The 20,521-nt window shown below is 33.6% G+C and overlaps 1 protein-coding gene across 1 annotated transcript in view; it reads left to right on the forward strand.

Moving 5' to 3' along the window:
- LOC114332826 (lipase 3-like) overlaps positions 1–20,521 on the forward strand; it is a 112,339-nt gene that overhangs the window by 19,588 nt on the left and 72,230 nt on the right. Inside the window, exons 2-4 of the mRNA XM_050660089.1 lie at positions 1,887–2,197; positions 15,000–15,252; positions 15,470–15,637. Coding sequence (XP_050516046.1) covers positions 1,887–2,197; positions 15,000–15,252; positions 15,470–15,637 — 732 coding nt within the window. The remainder of the gene's footprint in view (positions 1–1,886; positions 2,198–14,999; positions 15,253–15,469; positions 15,638–20,521) is intronic.

The raw sequence follows: 20,521 nt of genomic DNA on the forward strand, positions 1-20,521 counted from the left end.
CACACACATTCTTTTTTTTATTCTTACAATTTATTATGATTTTAACATTCCTATGCTATTATTAATCTGTTTTTGACCTTTCTTCCCACTATAAAACTTATAACTCTAAGCATATATAGAAAAGGCCCAAGAAGTTGTTTGAGGACAAATTCGTCGCTTCACAAGAAGAATGACGCAACCGCAAAATGCAAAATTCTTAAGCAGAGCAAAAAAACGATTTTTGATATCAAAATCATAAAGTATGATAAAAATTAGCCATTCACCACACCGTGATCAGGATCTCGAAATATAAGCGTTTTTTGGGGTGTGCCGCTTATATATGAAGTAACATAACTTTTTTCCTATTACATATTTTGACTTAAAATTTTCCAAAAAACTTCTTCATGAACTATATTTTATTATTGTGTTCGTTAAAATTATAAACTAAAAAGTTTGTCACTCAACTTTTTTAAGTCAACATGAAACTAACGAAATATGATGACAAAATATTAATAAATTAACAACTCATTTTTTAATGTGTTTAAACATCTTGGACAAATTTCATTGTTATCTACATACTTCAAAGATGACACAGTAAAATTTTTAAAAGGAAATATTTACAGCGACCAAAGATACAGCGAGGTAAATTTGAAAAATCATCAAAATTGATTTTTGACATTTTTTTATAAAATTTATTTTTTTAACATGTTCCACCCACTCCAGATAAAAATAAACTTCATATTCGGATTCAGCGACCTCGAAAACATAAAAATAGACCAACATTGATCATTCACCTTAAATTTGATTTTCGTGGTTGGCATAACGGTTAATGCCGCTCGTCTAATATATAGATAGAAAAGCATTATTTTTCTACGAGAATTCGAGAATCTGGTCAAGTTTGTAGCGCTGTAAAACCTAGATATTAAATAAAATTAAACAACTTTATAGTGAAAATTGTTTATTGAAAAATCCTCTACAAAATCGCTGATGTTATTTTATTGTGAAATGAACGTAAAAAAAGTTATAACCTCCAAAAATAAATTTCTTAAAAAATTTTCTCTTATTTTTGTTTATAACTTTTTTGTTGGTCACGTTACGATAAAAAGTAATAGATATAAAATTGTAGAAAATTTAATTTACTTCGTTTTATGTGAAATTAAATGTTCTGTAGGGTAGCTAGTTTACGAGATACAGCGCGAAAGCCCTTTGCACCCCTTTTTCCAAGATGGCGGCCGGGGGACAAGGGCCTCAACACCAAAAACTTGAACTTAAGCTTCTACTGAACCCCCCTACACATTAAAAAAATAAAATTGACTCCTCTAAGAAATGCACACTAAATGTAACATTTCAATGGACTAAGCGTAGGGTTACCATACGTCCGGATTTCGTCCGGATAGTCCGGATTTGAAAGACATGTCCGGATTGGCGTCCGGATATGATAAATGTCCGGATTTTTTCCTTACTAAAAAAATGGCAAACATTTGGCCCAGCGATAGAAAATTTCATTTTGCGCAGCATCTAGTTAAGTTATTTCGTTCTGTAATATTATTTTCTAGGTCTAAAGTATGTTAAAACATAGGTATTTATGTATTTTAAACTTTCAGAGATTTTCGATGTTAGTTGCATATTGTAGCGAAACCGCTGTACTTTTAATTGTGCCATATGCATTTCGCATATGTACAATGTAGAGGTAGCAACACAGTCAAATTTACATTTTACATTTTCTACAACCTTTTGGATTGCCCCTGTCCGGATTTGGCCTTAATAAATTATGGTAACCCTAACTAAGCGTGTTTTATATGTTCGTTCATGGGTATTCTTTCATTTTTCCTACTGTATGTGTTTTTAAATATATTTTATTTTATATTCGATATGACGTTATGCTATGCTATATTTTATTTATCCAGATTAACATGGTTACCTCAAATGGATACCCAATTGAAACTTACCAAATAGAAACCGAAGACCACTACATTCTAACAGCATTCAGAATACCACATGGCCGAAATACCACAACTTCTAATAATCTTCCGATTATACTTAACCATGGACTGTTGGGATCAGCGGAAAACTATATTTGGCTAGGGCCCCAGAGATCCTTAGCCTACATTTTGGCTGACAAGGGATACGATGTATGGTTAATGAATTGCAGAGGAACATCTTATAGTAGAAAACATAAAAGTCTGAGTCCAGATGAGAAACAATTTTGGGATTTTTCGTGAGTCCCCATAGTATATTATAAAAAAAAAGAAAGAAAATCTAATTTAAATTATTATTTTTAAAACAAAAAAATATTTAAGGAAAGACAGCTTCATATTAAATTCGATTCGGAGCCACCACCATCGCCTGACCATGGTTTCTGCTTTTCAGCGTCTTCAGATCCGCCTGTGGTGTATCCCGATAGGCCAGGGTAATAAGACAAAAATGTACCCTGCTCGTGACACTCTAGCAGCCAGGGTACTGAAGCGTTTTTTCGACAGGTAATACCTATAGGAACAAATTATAACTATTTCCTGCGTAGGATCTGGCGGCCATTTTAATTTATAAACAATTAACTGTCAAAAAATGGCATTTCTCCCCTTTTTTTCAAATCAATGGAAAACAGTAAAATTTATGATTTTTTTAGTACAAATATCTTTGAGATTATGGAAAAAGCTTTAAAATGACATATTACAAAGTTTGATATACTCATTTATTGTTAATATAATTGCGAAAAAAGGTCGGAATTGCAAAAAAAAATATTTTCGCAATAACTGTTGTAAAAATTAGTGTACAGGTTTGAAATTTTTGTCAAATGAGGGTTCTTTGGTGCTTAACATGTGATAAAAATTTCAAAGCGATTCATTGAATTGTTTAAATTTTATTCGAATTGTTTATCTCAGAGAGCATTTTTTTTGCAATAACATAAGTCAGAAAACAATGACGTTAGAACCATTCCACAGGTGTCAAATGGAAGAGCATGAGCTATGTTTTCAACTTGGTTTAAAAAAACCGAATAAAAAATGCATTTATTAGTAATAAATAATTATGCAAAAGTATCGTAAATCTTTCCTTATAAACTTTTTGGATAACTTTTTCCAAAAATATTAACTTTTTTACCCTGTTTTAAGTGCACAACTACCAAGTAATGTTATTTATATCATAATTGATAAAAAATTGTAATAAATATATATAATCTCTTATATAACAAAATAAAAAGTTTATAAGGAAAGCTTTACGGTACTTTTGCATAATTATTTATTACGAATAAATGCATTTTTTATTCGCTTTTTTTAAACCAAGTTGAAAATATAGTTCATGCTCTTTCATTTGACACCTGTGGAATGATTCTATCGTCATTTTTTTCTGACTTATGTTATTGCAAAAAAAATGCTCTCTGGGAAAAACAATTTGAATAAAATTTAAACAATTGAATGAATCGCTTTGAAATTTTTATCACATATTAAGCACTAAAGAACTCTTATGTGACAAAAATTTCAAAGCTGTACACTAATTTTTACAATAGATATTGCGAAATTTTTTTTTTCAATTCCGACCTTTTTTCGCAATTATATTAACAATAAATGAGTATATCAAACTTTGTAATACGTCATTTTAAAGCTTTTTCCATAATCTCAAAGATATTTGTACTGAAAAAACCATAAGTTTCACCATTTTCCATTGATTTGCAAAAAAGGGAAAATGCCATTTTTGACACTTAATTGTTTATAAATAAAAATGGCCGCCAGATCCTACGCAGGAAATAGTTACAATTTGCTCTTATAGGTACTACCTGTCGAAAAAACGCTTCAGTGCCCTGGCTGCTCGAGTGTCATGGGAAAAACCTTATTACCCTGGACTACGAAGCGAACTGAATCCAAGCTGTCGAAGTATGTATGTAAATAAAATATTAAATGCGTACGGACGCATTAGAGAATTTTCTCTGTGTCCAGATAGATGTCGCTAATGCGTCCGTACGCATTTAATATTTTATTTATATGCATACTTCGACAGCTTGGATTCAGTTCGGTTCAGCATACACCCCAGGCGGCTCTGAAGGCGCTAAAAAGCAGAAACCTTGGTGAATTTCGCCGAAAACCTGACCAAAATGCAAAAATTTAAGTTTATATATTTCAAAAATTTTATATGAACCGTGCTCTGTAGGTTTTTGAGAATTATAAACGGCCGTTAAGGGCAAAACAATACAAGCAGATCACATATTTATATTAGTGTCAAGTTGGGATTGAACGACAGAGAGGACCGAATAAAATTAAAGTGTGTTAAACAATTGAGGCATTGTTCGGTTTTCATTTAAAACTGTAGACGTGTATTATTTTGTTATTTTATAGTGGATGCTATTTCTGGAGGTAAGTGGAATATTTTAATATACTTTTTAGACTTTTCTTTCTAAAATAAACTTTATTTACAACACATTTACTGTTTTCCAAAATTTAAAAAGGGAAAAGTAAAAAAGTCAGCTTTGTTCAGCAAAGATTGTTTATTTAATAAATAGTTCAATGTGTATGTAAATAATCCTCAAAAAATCATCTGCAACAAGGTGCAAACTTAGCGGAATTTTTCATTTTAAAAAAATATAAAATGGTGGAGAATTTCTACATTACTGTCCAGAGAAATAAGATTTTTCTCGTGACACATCCCCCTCCAGGCCGAAACCAAATTTTTTGAGTAGTATGGACATCTATATTAATAACCTATTTGTTTTCTGTAGTCGATTTTGATGATATACATAGTTTTTACTTTTTTCGTCTGTTACTAAAAAGTGAAGTATTCTAAACAAATTTGAGAATAAGAAACTTATAAATCATATAAAAACCTTCAATGTGGCGTTGGCTGAATATGCCTAGCCTTATTTCTTGCTTAGAAAATTGCAAACTAAGTCATAAATTTTGAGATTTTATAAATGTTCATAACTTATGTAAAAATTAAGTTCTTCTTCTTCTTCTTTTGCCCTTTAATTCGTCCAATTCTGAACATAGGCTTCCCCCAGTTTCCTCCATTCGCTTCTGTTTAGTGCTTTCTGTTTCCAGTGCGTTCCTCCTATCTTTTTAATGTCGTCTCCCCATCTCATCTGGGGTCGTCCTCTTGCTCTCTTTCCTGTCCATGGTCTCCATTGTTGTATCGTGCTATTCCACCTATTGTCCGTTTGTCTAGCGTTATGACCTGCGAAGCTCCATTTTAGCCTGGTTATATGTTGACCTGCGTCTTTGACTTTTGTTCTATTTCTGACCCAGTTGTTTTGCTTTTTGTCTGTCAATTTTACTCCTAACATTGCTCTCTCCATGGCTCTTTGTGTCTTTATTATTTTATCCATGTTTGCCTTGGTCAAGGTCCATGTTTGGCATGCGTATGTGAGAATTGGAAGTATGCACTGGTCAAACACACTTGTTTTTAAGTATTGTTGTATTTTTTTATTCTTTATGACCCATTTTAATTTTCCAAATCCTGCCCAGGCTAATCTGACCCTTCTTTTTACCTCCGCTGTTTAGTTTTCCTTATTTATTTTTATAATCTGTCCCAAATATATATAATCATTAACCGCTTCTATTGTGGTGTCGTTTAGTATTACGTTTCTATTGTCTTGTGTGTTTGTCATTGTTTTTGTTTTGGCAAAATTCATTTTTAGACCTATTTGTTCGGATTCATTTGCTAGTTCGGTTAGCATGGTTTGTAGTTCTTCAAAACTTGATGCTATGACTACTACATCGTCTGCATATCTTAGGTGGTTTAGTTTCTTTCCATTTATGTTTATTCCCATGTTTGTCCATTCCATTGTTTTGAAAACATCTTCCAGTGCTAATGTAAATAGTTTAGGAGAAATAACATCTCCCTGTCGCACTCCTCTGTTAATTGGTATGGGTTTTGTGGTTTCTTCCAATTGTACTGTCATTGTTGCTTTCTTATATATATATATATATATATATATATATATATATATATATATATATATATATATATATATATATATATATATATATATGTATTAGCATTCTGTATCTGGAATCTATTCGACAGTTGTTTATAGCTTTTTCTATTGCCCACATTTCCACGCTGTCAAATGCTTTTTCGTAGTCAACGAACGCTAAGTGCAGATCTATATGGTATTCGTTAGCTTTTTCTATTAGTGTCCTAATTGTTAGAAGATGGTCAGTGGTTCCATATCCCTTTCGGAATCCTGCCTGCTCTACGGGTTGATACGAGTCCAATTTGTGTGTTAGTCTGTTGTTGATAATCCTCATGAATAGTTTATACGTTTGCGACAGCAGTGAGATGGGTCTGTAATTTTTTATGTCCTTTCTGTCGCCTTTCTTAAATAGCAGGATTGTAAGACTTTCGTTCCATTCGTCGGGTATTTCTCCTTTATGTAGACACTGATTAAACAGATTTCTTAATGTTTGTAGGATTTCTTCTTTCCCTTCTTTCAACATTTCAGCAAGGATTCCATCTGGTCCTGGTGCTTTGTTGTTCTTTAATTGTGATAGTGCTGCTTCTATTTCATAATTTTCTATTTTTGGTAGTGTTTCTGAGTTTACATTCGTGATTGTTTTCTTGATATATTCCTGAGTGTTGAAGTTTGCGTCTTTCTTTGAGGACCGAAAAATTAAGTTAGAACCTTCTTATTACACGGAATGCTGAGACTTATAGTGCTTAAATTATATTTTAAATTTCAAAGTAATTAGTCGAATAATTTAAAAGTTATTTAATTTGTTTATCCCAATTTCATTTATTTTGCAACACTATAAGTCAGAAAATTATGAGGTTACAATAATACTTCGGACAGTTTATGAAAGAAGAGCTTTTAATACTATTAACTAAAAAAAATGACAAAAAGTAAATTTAAACAGTGTAAAATTATTTTGCAAAAACATGTCGATTTTTATAGACATTTAAATTAACAGTGTAAATCTTCTTCTTTCATAAACTATCCAAAGTACTACTGTAACTTCAGCATTTTCTGACTTACAGTGTTGCAAAAAAATGAATTTGGGATAAACAAATTAAATAACTTTTACACTATTTGTCTTATATAAATGTAAATATCGTAAAATCCAAAGGATGGATAAAATTCCTGTGGATGTGGCTTTAGGGCAACATATGACTCCCATACGTGGTAAGGTAAGTGGGTTAATTAGGTTATGTTATAAGAGGTGACAGGCAACTCAATATATTAAAATACTCCACTTACCTCCAGAAATAGCATCCACTCTAAAATAACAAAATAATGCACGTCTATAGTTTTAAATGAAAACCGAACAATACCTCAATTGTTTACACACTTTAATTTTGCTGTCGTTCAATCCCAATTTTACCCTAATATAAATATGTGATCTGCGTGTATTGTTACCCTTAACGTCCGTTTATGATTCTCAGAAACCTACAAAGCAAGATTCATATAAAATTTCTCGGAATATAATAGCTAAACTTAAATTTTTGCCAAAAATGAATAACCATTTTCAATTTCGTTGCAAAATGAAAATACAGCCCCACCATATTCTAGTCTAATCAGAGAGTGCAGCAAGCACCTCTACCGGTTTCGAAACTTATTAGTCTCTCATCAGGAGGCACATACCCAAGTAGCAATTTTTCGACGCATTGGTTGTCAGTACAAACAAATACACTGTCTACAACGTTGCCCGAGAGCATTTTCAGTTGTTTCGGCCAACGTCCCCTACCCCGATTGACATTACGATGTTACAACCTGTAGTTATACCACAGTTATACGGACAACTAATTTATTACCATTGTGACAACTACATATCACAGTTCAGTTTTTTCAACAATCGCAACGACTTAAAAATGTTATAATGCTAAACTAATTTACGCCCTGGCCGACTCTGTAGTTGAGTTTGAGTAGTTGTCTGTCACGTCACGACCCTGTGTTGTTCTAGAGGTGTGACACGTTTTACGGCAACTTCCAGAGGAGAAAAAGAATTTACTTTATAAGCTTATTTTTTTCTTATTATTATATATTTTGTTTTGATGGAAATTTTCGATTTATTTAACAACCTGTTTATTTGTTTTTTTTTAATAGCTGGTTTCCATTCCATTGTTTTATCAGTAGATTTGAGATTTTATAACCTTAATCTTTGTATCTGCTTTGGTAGACAGGGTTGCCAGGTCAGTTTTTACTCTTTCAGTAATTTTGTTTTCACAAAATCAGTAGATTCTTTTTAGGCCATGTAAATACAGTAATACAGTGACATGCACATCCGTCCTAAATATCCCAAGAGGAATTCCACAAAATTGGAAACCTAATTATTCCAAACCACCAACTGGTAATTACCATTTTTTAGCTAAAATCTACTAAATCAAAAACTAAAATATACTTAAGGATTTTTGGGATATACTTGGGATTTTTTATAATACAAACAACAGCTAACTTAAAGAGAGAGGCGCAAAATGTCGTCTGTTAAAATGTTCAATGTATTTTAAATGTTTTCATTTTTTGCGAATCCTTAGAAAACTAATAAGTATTTTTGAAAAATTTAAAAGCACAAAGAAAGATTACGTTATTACCGAGGACCGAAAGTCCCTGAAAACTTCTATAATGTTTATGTTAATACGTTACAGGGGTGAAAAAAAGAAAAAATTTAGTGTGACTTTTAATTCCAAATATCTCGTTCAAAAGAAACGTTTTGGTTTTTCTAAATAATGCAGTCTTTCATTCTGCGTTTAAATTTTTCAAAAATACTTATTATAGTTTCCTCATGATGCGAAAAAAATGGATCAAATTCTGTTGAAATATACCAAAAATCTACTAACAAATATTGCCTACTAGAATTTTTTAAAAAATATCAAAAATCTACCAAAAAAAGTAGAAATCTACTAAATGTGGCAACGCTGTTAATCAGAATGATACACTTTTGACACTGGTCACATGACCTCTGTCACCCAATAAGAGGGTGCGTTCTAAAATGGTTTTGATAGTCTGCGCGGCCGGGTTTGGTTGGCGATTGGACTTCTAAGTTGTCTTATCCGTCTAAGGTTGGTAATAAGGTATTTTTTTAGTAATATTGGTAATATTGTTTAATGCGCCATTTTGGTTTTACTTGAGATTTTTGAGATGTAAAGAAAAGGAAAACACAGAATATAAAAAATGATACCTTTAAAAGCACCATCAATACATTAAATTTATACAGAACACCTTTAACATAAATTTGATAAAAAATGATACCTTTAAAAGCACCATCAATACATTAAATTTATACAGAACACCTTTAACATAAATTTTGACTTTTATATTAAAATTTAATTTTTTAAATTTACATATTTTTATCAAAAATATCATAAAAAAGGAGCGCGTGTGTTTTTTAAAGGTGAAATATCCATATTTGACGGTAATCTGAGATGCGTTTATAAATTTCACATCAGGTAATAAGTCCTTTATGTATTTATATAAATTTAAATACCCAATACGATGTCAAAACAGTTTACTTTTGGTTTTCGCATTCACCATACAGGTGTTAAAAATATAGGTAAAAAAACATAACTAGTCTGACTCCTTGAGCAACTATTGCACGCGCAGGTGCTTTTTATAGTCGCTTCAGTTGTCTTATGCAACGCTTACGAAACGATGTTGCCTAAACGGGAGGTTGCCTAGGTAACGTCAAGACAACTCAAAAATCGTTCACCAAATCAGTGCAGAATAGGGTCGTCTTCTAGGCAATAACAACGTTGTAATAAAACGTTGCCACGCGGTAGACAACGTTGTCTCGTCGAGAAATCGCTACTTGGGTATGCTGCTCTCTCTGATCCAACCAAAACAAACCTCGGCGTGCAGTCACGGATTGCAACGAACGAAATGACATAGATGCCCTAGCGACAACTGCTAGCAAAAGACTAAGTTTTCACTCTAATGGCATATAAAACAACGTAATGTTACTCTATATCCCACCAGGCCGCAAACAATGGGAAACTTCTCTGGTTCTGCAACTACGCTGAGCAGATGGGACGTGAATTATAAATTTTAAAATTGCCTCATCTTCCTTAGTCTCAGTATCCGTATGGCTTGCAAATTGTAGAAGCCTCGGAGGTGTAACCAGAGAAGGTTCCCATTGTTTTCGGTCTGGTGGGATATAGAGTAACATTACATTGTTTTATATGCCATTAGAGTGGAAACTTAGTCTTTTTTTAAATTATTGCATTTTGGCCAGGTTTTAGGGGAAATTCACCAAGGTTTCTATCTTTTAGCGCATTCAGAGCCGCCTGTGGTGTATCCTGAAGCTAACTGAATCCAGCTGTCGAAGTATGCATACAGGGTGATCAACTTCTGTGACAAAGTCCAGTATATCTGTTATTATAAAATATATGAAAAAAAGTTGTTAATAAAAGTTATAGACACCTTTATTGTACACATTTTAAAATTAGTGAGAAATATACAGAGTCCTCCATAACACGGTACCAAACCAAAGTTATGTTTTTTTAAATGGAACACCCTGTATTTTATTCAAAATCTGGTTTCTCTACATTTTTCTGATTAAAAAGATATAACACTTGTCTAGGGTTCTACTGAGTGTTTCAAAGTTATGAGCACTTTTATCAAAAAATCATAGTGATTTGATAGCCCTGTATGATTCTAACAGTATAATATAAACTTATTTTTTTACTGCTGTTTACTGTAAATATTAAAGTAGTTTTGCAACAACGTACAATTTTTTTATCACTACACAAATTGTATACAGGGTAAGTCAAAACACAAATAAAATATTTTCTTCATATTTTTAAATGGAACACCCTGTATTTTATATTACCATCAAAAAGTTCTTTCATTATACTTGCATATCTTTTAAATATTCTATTCCGATGGGTGAGTTGCGGAATTTAATTAAACATGGATATAATAAAACAAACGGTAATTTTATTTTTGCAACAACGAAAATGTGTTCGTTTAGGTCTCTCGGAGAGGGTCGCGTCGGTATGTGTGAATGGTTCGCATGCTGCGTAGTGACTAAAGAAAGCAACCACAACGATGATAATGTTTGTATTCCTTTTCCCCTGACCAGATGATCACATAAATCACTATCAAGTCTGGCGTCTACTTTTACGGTTTTTAAGAAAAACAATTTCGAATGCATAGCTAGCTGTTGACACATTAACTGTCTGATAAAATACTTAATTAATGAGGGTGCAGTTTGTTGCCGCATAGACGAACAACAGATGTCACAGGGTAAGGCCATAACCTTCGTATTTGAATATGCAGTTTGAATGACTAACGTTGTTTTGTTTTTGAGAAAAAATATTAAAATTATAATTAGCAAAAATAGTAATTAAAGCGTATCGCTATACACCCCCTTCTGAGAGACTAAAACGATAGATAATATAAAATATATACAAATTACATATAATGAAAATTGAAAATAGGAAAAAAAAATAATGCAAAGTTTATACAAGGAGAAAGAAAAAAAAATCACTTGATTCACTTTGAACTAACATTTTCTTGGTAAGTTCCAGTAAATCTTGCTTTTCTCCCCGGTCTGTTGTTGTTTGTTTTGCTGGTCATTTCTTTTCTATTTACCCGGACGACAAAAGTAAATGAATGTGAGCATTGTCGTCGGTGTTTGGTGCGTGGTGCGTGGTGCATGGTGCATGGTGCGTGTTGCTTAGTGCGTGATGCTTGGTGCGTGGTGCTTGTTGCGTGGTGCTTGACGCTTGTTGCGTGGTGCTTGGTGCGTGATGCTTGGTGCGTGGTGCTTGGCGCTTGTTGCGTGGTGCTTGGTGCTTGACGCTTGTTGCGTGGTGCTTGGTGCGTGATGCTTGGTGCGTGGTGCTTGTCGCTTGTTGCGTGGTGCTTGGTGCTTGACGCTTGTTGCGTGGTGCTTGGTGCGTGATGCTTGGTGCGTGGTGCTTGGCGCTTGTTGCGTGGTGCTTGGTGCGTGGTGCTGGTGCGTGGTGCATGGTGCTGGTGCGTGGTGCGTGGTTGCTGTTAGTGTTTTGTGTGTGCTTGGGCAATTGACAAGCTACATAGCTGGATTTTCATGTCAGCTAATTCGGCTGTCAATTTCCCGATGGCCACTGCAATCCGATCTGAGACACTATTGTTGGCACTGGTCGTCATTGTTGCTGTTCACTGTATTTATTAACCGGCAAAAGTATATTAAAAAAACTAACTTTTTTTTAAATTTTCGCGGCGGTTTAAAATACTCGCGAGGGTCACCAATATTCCGATGGGTGAGTTGCGGAATTTAATTAAACATGGATATAATAAAACAAACGGTAATTTTATTTTTGCAACAACGAAAATGTGTTCGTTTAGGTCTCTCGGAGAGGGTCGCGTCGGTATGTGTGAATGGTTCGCATGCTGCGTAGTGACTAAAGAAAGCAACCACAACGATGATAATGTTTGTATTCCTTTTCCCCTGACCAGATGATCACATAAATCACTATCAAGTCTGGCGTCTACTTTTACGGTTTTTAAGAAAAACAATTTCGAATGCATAGCTAGCTGTTGACACATTAACTGTCTGATAAAATACTTAATTAATGAGGGTGCAGTTTGTTGCCGCATAGACGAACAACAGATGTCACAGGGTAAGGCCATAACCTTCGTATTTGAATATGCAGTTTGAATGACTAACGTTGTTTTGTTTTTGAGAAAAAATATTAAAATTATAATTAGCAAAAATAGTAATTAAAGCGTATCGCTATAATTCCCTATACCTAAAGTTATTAGTTTTCGAGATATTTTAGTTTATTTTTTGATAACTCATAGATACGTTTATTACAGTAAATTGATTACCCTTAATATTAGAAACCTCCAATGAGTTTGTTAATGATAATTAAAATTAGACTGCATTTCATTTTTTCTCCAAGTTTATAGTAAATTCTGTACAATAACGACAATTTTATATTTACTAACAAAATGATAATATTAATTTTCCGCGAAGAAATGGGAACTATAAATTGCTGCAAGTTCTTGTTTAAGGTGGCTTTGAAATAATTGACACAAGAACTGTCAGATGTAAGATTTTAATTATCTGTACGTTTTTATTTTTGTTAATGATTATAATTGTTTACCATATTGTTATAATTGTTACCTAACAATGAATTTTAGTCTTGAAGAAATGACAGGCATGATTTGAATTTTAGGAGAGTGTTTCAATAACTCATTAGTTGCCACAAGAATTTATAAGGAACGGTGTCCATAGCGTCAACAACCAAATAAGAGAGCATTTGACAACTTATTAGACAGTTTTTATCGTACTGGTTCTGTTTATGAAGCAAAGGAAAAAACAAAAATCATTATTACGGATGAAAATGAATTAAATGTTTTACTGCCTCTTATAGAAAATCCTCATACAAGTATTCAAAATATTACAAGAGAGCAAGATATAAGTTATGGATCTATCCAAAACATACTCAAGAAAAACAACATGCACCAATATCATATACAATTACATCAGGAACTTGTTGGGGATGATTTCGAACGAATAGTACAATTTTGTAAATGGTCACAGCAATAAATAGTTATACAGAGAGATTTTTTTTATTTTTTTCTGGAGACGAGGCAACATTCCACAAAAATGGTAGTGTAAACAGACACAAATTTCATTATTATTCCACAACCAATCCGTACTGTCATCGGACACATAGTCAAACTAGATGGTCCTTAAATGTTTGGGGTGGAATCATAGGCAATTACGTTATAGGTCCTTTTTTCTTTGAGTAATCGGTAAATGGTGAGGTTTATTTAAATTTCTTAGTGAATCATTTACCTATTCTACTTAAAAATGTGCCACTAAACATCCGCCAACATATGTGGTACCTTCACGATGGAGCCCCTGCTCACCACAACGCACTTGTCAACGGTGAACTCGATGAACTATTTCTTGAAAGATGGATAGGAAGAGATGGGCCAGCCAGATCACCAGAATTAAACGAAGTTGACTTCTTTTTTTGGAGTTATATTAAAGACGTAGTGGATAGGACACCTCCAACAATAGTTGACGATATGAAAATAAGGATTCAAAACGCCTTTCAAAGTGTCACACAACAAATGCTTACAAACATCAGTAGGTCTTTCGAAACTTGTCTCCAGGCTTGTGTAGTTGTCATTTTGAACACCTTTTACAACATAAGAAGTACGTTGAACATTTTTTTTATTTAATTTAGTTTTTTTAATACATTTTAATAAATCAAAATATTGCTATTAATAATAATTAAGTAATACATGTTGTTATCAGCAATAAAACTAAAATATCTCGAAAACTAATAACTTTAGGTATATGGAATATTTAAAAGATTTGTAAGTATAGTGATAAAACTTTTCGATAATAATATAAAATACAGGGTGTTCCATATAAAATTATGAAGAAAATCTTGTATTTACATTTTGACTTACCCTGTATACAATTTGTGTAGTTATAAAAAAATTGTACATTGTTGCAAAACTACTTTAATATTGACAGTCAAAAACATTAAAAAAATAAGTTTATATTACACCGTTAGAAACATACAGGGCGATCAAATCAGTATGATTTTTTAATAAAAGTGCTCGTAAGTTTGAAACACTCAGTATAACCCTAGACAAGTGTTATATCTCTAGAATCAGAAAAATGTAGAGAAATCAGATTTTGAATAAAATACAGGGTGTTCCATTTAAAAAAACATAACTTTGGTTTGGCACCGTGTTATGGAGGACCCTATATATGTCTCACTAATTTTAAAATGTGTACATTAAAGGTGTCTATAACTTTTATTAACAACTTATTTTCATATATTTTATAATAACAAATATATTTGACTTTGTCACAGAAGTTGATCACCCTGTATAAATAAAATATTGAATGCGTACGGACGTGTTAGCGACATCTATCTGGACACAGAGAATATTCTTTAATGCGTCCGTACGCATTTAATATTTTATTTATATACATACTTCGACAGCTTGGATTCAGTTTGCTTCGGGATACACCACAGGCGGCTGTGATGACGCTGAAAAACAGAAACCTTGGTTAGCCGATGGAGGTGCCTCCAACTCGAATTTAGTCTAAAGCTTTATTACGAATCTATCATTAATATTTTAGATTTCACGAAATAGGCATGTATGATATACCAGCTGTAATTGACTATATTCTGAATTCTACACACCAAAGCAGCCTCTATTATGTAGGCCATTCACAAGGATGTACCTCAGTTTTTGTCATGGGTTCGGAAAGACCAGAATATAATAAAAAAATTAGGTTGGCAGTAGCACTGGCTCCAGGGGCAGTATATAAAAATTTTAACGATCCTTGGGTGTTGTGGTTACTCAAGCATATTCCAATACAGGAAGTAGAGGTAAGCAATGTTGTTAAGCATTGTTTTCTTATTTCGTTTCTTCTTCTTCTTAAGGTGCCTGTCCGTTCCGAACGTTGGCGAACATTCAGGACAGACATTTTTTTACATATCCTACTGTTGCTTTGAGGCGACGATATCAGCTTTTGGCAAACGACCACTCACAAAAAATCTTAAAATGAAAATTTATTTTCCAAATTTTAACGAAATATATTTTTAGATATTAGCGGATGAACTTCAATTGTATCAAATCCCTCCACCATCTTTTTCTGAAGATGATATAGCAGATATGGCAACATCGTTCTGTATAGAAAATAAGTTTTTAACGAAATCCTGTAAAATGCGCATGGAAACAATGACCAAATCGGGGATGGACAGCATAGATGAGGTAAATTATCCTGAAAATATTAGATACTATTGTACAGTAGGGTGGGCCGAAAAAATTTTTTTTGGAAATTTTAGTTGGCATAGTAGAAAAAAGTTGCAAAATGGGTCGACAATTAAACCTATTTTTTTTTAAATTATTTCTTTCAAAAAAGAGCCGCGCCCCAGGGGGCTGAATTTTTTTTTTCAATAATATTTTTTTAATTTGGTATAGCAAAAAACTAGAAGATATTAATTCACTTATAATGTGGAAAAAATTTAGTTAAATTATTTTAATATTTAGCCGAGCCCCTGGAGCTTTGAAGAATTTGATTAATACTTTTGAATATTTTAGCCGCACCGCCCCTGTGCAATTCGCCTGATTTGGCGACCGGAAATAGGAATATAATACGAGACAGACACCAGTTTGTCTTAAACTGTTGTTAGAACACAGTATTTTTCATTAAAGGCATTTTTTTACCGCGCGAACTGAGAACGTTACGCCGTGATGTGTCATCGTATCCAGGACTGCCTTTGTTTATTCAATCAGTTAGTGATAAGTAATAAATTACATAAAATATCCGTGCAAAAAAGCATTGGTCGTGTTATAGTGCAATTTTGACACATAACATAAACATGGATAAAGTTAAAACTAGGAAAACAGACATTTGCCCAATATTTGGCTTTTCTTCCGACTTAGAATGTAAAAATTGTTTGCCGACCAAAGAGGATGTGTTTCGATGTTATTTATTTACAAGAGAACAGATCAAGGGAAATTCGAGCAAGCAGCCGCCTGAGTGGGAAGTTGCGAAACTGGTTGCCAATAAAATAGAAGCTATATGGAAACTTGCTTCACTTCCAACAGTTGGCTCCAAACGCGTCATAGCCATGATAATAGCATATCATAAGAAATATCGCAACCTAAGAAAACCCCTAAAAACACGAAAATCACCATCTTTTTTACAAAAAGTGCAAAATTTCAAACTGGACTCTAAAAAATTATTTGACATTTCTTCATGATTTTAAATCTTGTAAATGTGAAAAACTCTATAAAGTGCCTTTGTTAGAACAAGGGTTTTTAAAGGATCAGAGGAATGATAGAAAAATGCGAATTGCTGGGGTAGATAAGTTAAACACTGAAAAAAATTAAAAAAAGGGAAGAAAGGCTTCTTAAACTTTCAATGCCTTCGACAAGTAGTCAAAAGATTGATTCCAACTCATGTAGAAGCGAACACGAAAGTAACATTTCCTCCAACGAAGAAGACTTTACCAAAGATGAAGACTTTAAGTGGTCATATTCTCTAGAAGAGCCACAGGAGAAAAATTCACTAACAAAAACATCCAACCAACTTAGAGTTGCATTACCAAATGTTGCTTAGATTGCCGATATGACTGGTGCATCAAATCGAACAGAAGCCAAAATTGCAACAGCTACATTGGAAGATTTCGGACTTGTCACGTCAGATAATCTAATTAATGTAGTGGATAAAAATAAGGTTCGTCGAGAATTACAAAAAAGAAGAAAACACTTACAAGAAAATGCTACCAAACAAAGAAAAGACATTGAAGCTATTTACTTTGATGGTAGAAAAGATCAAACAATGAAGCTAGTTGAAGACCGCCGTAACATTGAACAAGAGGAACTTGTAGCCTTATTAGAGGAGCCAGGAAGCAAATATTTTGGTGACCTATCAATAAATCCACCAGCAAACGCTGCCAACATAGCGAAAATTATTTTATCTTATATGAAGCAAAATTTCGTTAACCCAAGAAACCTTAAAGCAATAGGCTGTGATGGCACGAACGTCAACACTGGCTGGAAGGGCGGTGTAATTAGAACAATTGAAGTTCAAATTGGAAAGCCACTTCAATGGGTTGTTTGTTTGCTACATGCAAATGAGTTACCCCTACGTCACTTGCTCCAACACTTTGATGGACAAACAAAAGGACCAAACTCGTTTTCGGGACCAATTGGTTTATTGCTGGCATCATGCGAAACCAAACCCATCCAAAAGTTTGAGTCAATTGATATCGTATTACCTGAAGTTGACAAAAATAGTTTAAGCACAGATCAGAGATATATCAGATTTGTTGTGCAATTAAAAATGGTTTTTGTTCTGAAGCTTTATCTAAAAGAGATCCTGGAAAAATCAATCATGCGCGGTGGTTAACCACAGCCAACCGACTACTGCGCTTGTATGTAGCCACAACTAATCCTTCCCAGAATTTTCTTCTTTTAGTTGAGTTTATTACGAAAGTTGGAAGTGTGTAAGAAGTGTGGAAACAATTGAGGGAGACCTATGTCCAGCAGTGGACGTGAATTGGTTGGATGATGATGATTACGAAAGTTTACGCACCTATGTGGTTTAACATAAAATCGCGTCCTTCAATTGAATATGGCTCCATACATTTATGGGAAACCATAAATAAATCAAGACACCTTCCTGAAAAAGTGAAAATAATTATAGATAAAGTGATTCAAACTAACGCTTATTTTGCCCATCCGGAGAATATATTGACAGCTATGATTGCCGACGAAAGAAATCATATTAGAGAACTTGGTTTTCGACGCATATTAAAGGCTAGAACTAGAGATCAACCAGAAAAAGTTCGTGTTTTTAAAATCCCTGCCATAAATTGGAATGCCGAGAATTATAGTGAGCTAATTAATTGGAATGAATGCTTTTTAACAGAGCCCCCGCTAACGATGGATTTTAAAAATGAAGAACTGCTAGCAGCTATTAAAAATAGGTCGTTTTTAAATATAAGCAAATTACCAAGTCACACTCAAGCCGTCGAGCGATGTATAAAGATTGTAACAGAGGCATCTAGCAAAGTTTGTGGTCACTCGGGTAGGGACGGATTTATAAGAGTTAGACTAGAGGCAAGACAGAACTTACCTACATTCGAGAATAAGTCACAATATTTTACAGCTAAAAAGGTAAAAACATCAAATAATTAACTTTTACTTTCCATCCATCCATCCAATGGCACTACAGCCCAAATCGAGCCTTGGCCTCCTTTAATAAGCTTCTCCAATCATTTTGATTTACCGCTGTTCTTTTCCATGAACGCGTTCCCAGGAAGTTCCTGGCATCCTCATCGACCTCGTCTTCCCATCTCTTTTTAGGTCTTCCAACCGGTCTTCTTCCCTGCATTCTTGCATTCAGCAATTTTCTGGGGATTCTATTCTCATGCATGCGGACCACGTGCCCTGCCCACCGTCATCTCTGCAGTTTAGTGTGTTGTGCTAGATTTGGATTTGCCATATTGCTCGTATATTTCTCTATTATACCTAATTCGCCAGTTGTTATTTTCCCTTATTGGGCCCAGTATCCTACGTAATACTTTTCTTTCAAACACATCTAATGCATTGGCAGATTTCTGTGTCACCACCCATGTTTCGCAGCCATAACTTACTATGGGCCTGATTATTGTTTTATATACCCGGAGTTTTGTTTTCCGGTGTACGTCTCGCGATTTGAATATGTGGCCCATCGCGAAATAGGCTTTATTTGCCAGCACAAGCCTTCTATTTATTTGTTTTACTTTACTATTATTAAATTTAGATTTACTACATAACATTTAAGGGAGGGAGGCGGGTGCAACTCGACATGCAGCTACCTCCCCGTGGTGAGTTGTGGGTTGAATAAATGATGATAAAAATAGAATTTTATTGCAAAATTTAAATAAATCATCATTTTTTCAAGCGAAGAGCTGCATATTTCGAATTTTTTATTCAAGTGCATTTTTCAAAACGCCAGGGGCGCGGTTAAATATTAAAATAATTTGACAAAATTTTTTTCTCATCATAAATGGGCTTATATCTTTTAGTTTTATGCTATACCAAATCAAAAAAAAAATTCAGAAAAAAAATTTTTTTCGACCCCTTGGGGCGGGGCTAAATTTTTTTAATTGAAATAAAAAAAAACTGTTTGATTGATCATTTTCCAAAAAAAAATTTTTCTTCCCTTTTTCGGCCCACCCTATTGTACAGGGTGCCCCCGAAAATAGTGCGTTCCTTAAAGGTTTAGGTAGAAGGCACCATGTAGAGCAAAAAAATTTTAAAACATTGTTTTCTAAATTCAACCTTTCAAAATATATTTTGGTATGCAAATTGAAATCTGGCAACTATGTACAATACAAAAATCTAAGGATGGACAGTCACAATTCAAAAGTAGTAGGTTTCTTTGTATTACAGTATTATCTGGTAGTAAAGTAATAAATCATATAAATATCAACGAAACCGATATCCATTTCGGCACGCTCCTTTAGTATTTACATTATTCTCTGTCTTCGTCCTCAACATCAGACAATACAAGAATTTGACAATACAAGGTTTCCCTCGTTTTTCTTGGATCCTGGGATTCTTCCTTCCATTCTGGATTTATTATTCTAACTGTGAAATAAGCCACAATTTGACTTAGAAATGATTTTATTGGCGTTTCGATTTTCACCTCGAACGTCGTTATCAAAATACAAAATATTACCAAATTAAACAAAACTGTGGTTGCTTAGTAACAAAATTCTTCTAATAATTTAATTTATTCTGACCCATTCGCATTCATATCGGCACTTCAAACATATTATACATTTATAGTAGAAGACTTTAAAATGATATTTATGAGATGCGTTCCTGAAATGACTTTGTTGAAGGATAGTTCATTCGATTACATGAAATCAACTTTAACTCAAGAATATCCGTCACAAAAAATCTTAGCGTGCGATTTGTCTTTAAAACCACATGCAATGGTGACAGTAAAATTGTCGTGTTAGTGAGTCCATAGGAAATCGCGAGGAAAAACCAGGAAAAAACCTAATGATACTATTATGACATTGTAAGTATTTGGTCTTACATTCAGTTTACTCTCAAAGCTAACTAACTAAATTTATACGTATGTTATTTTAA

Source organism: Diabrotica virgifera, chromosome 9, assembly GCF_917563875.1.
Source record: "Diabrotica virgifera virgifera chromosome 9, PGI_DIABVI_V3a".
Lineage (NCBI taxonomy): Eukaryota > Metazoa > Arthropoda > Insecta > Coleoptera > Chrysomelidae > Diabrotica > Diabrotica virgifera.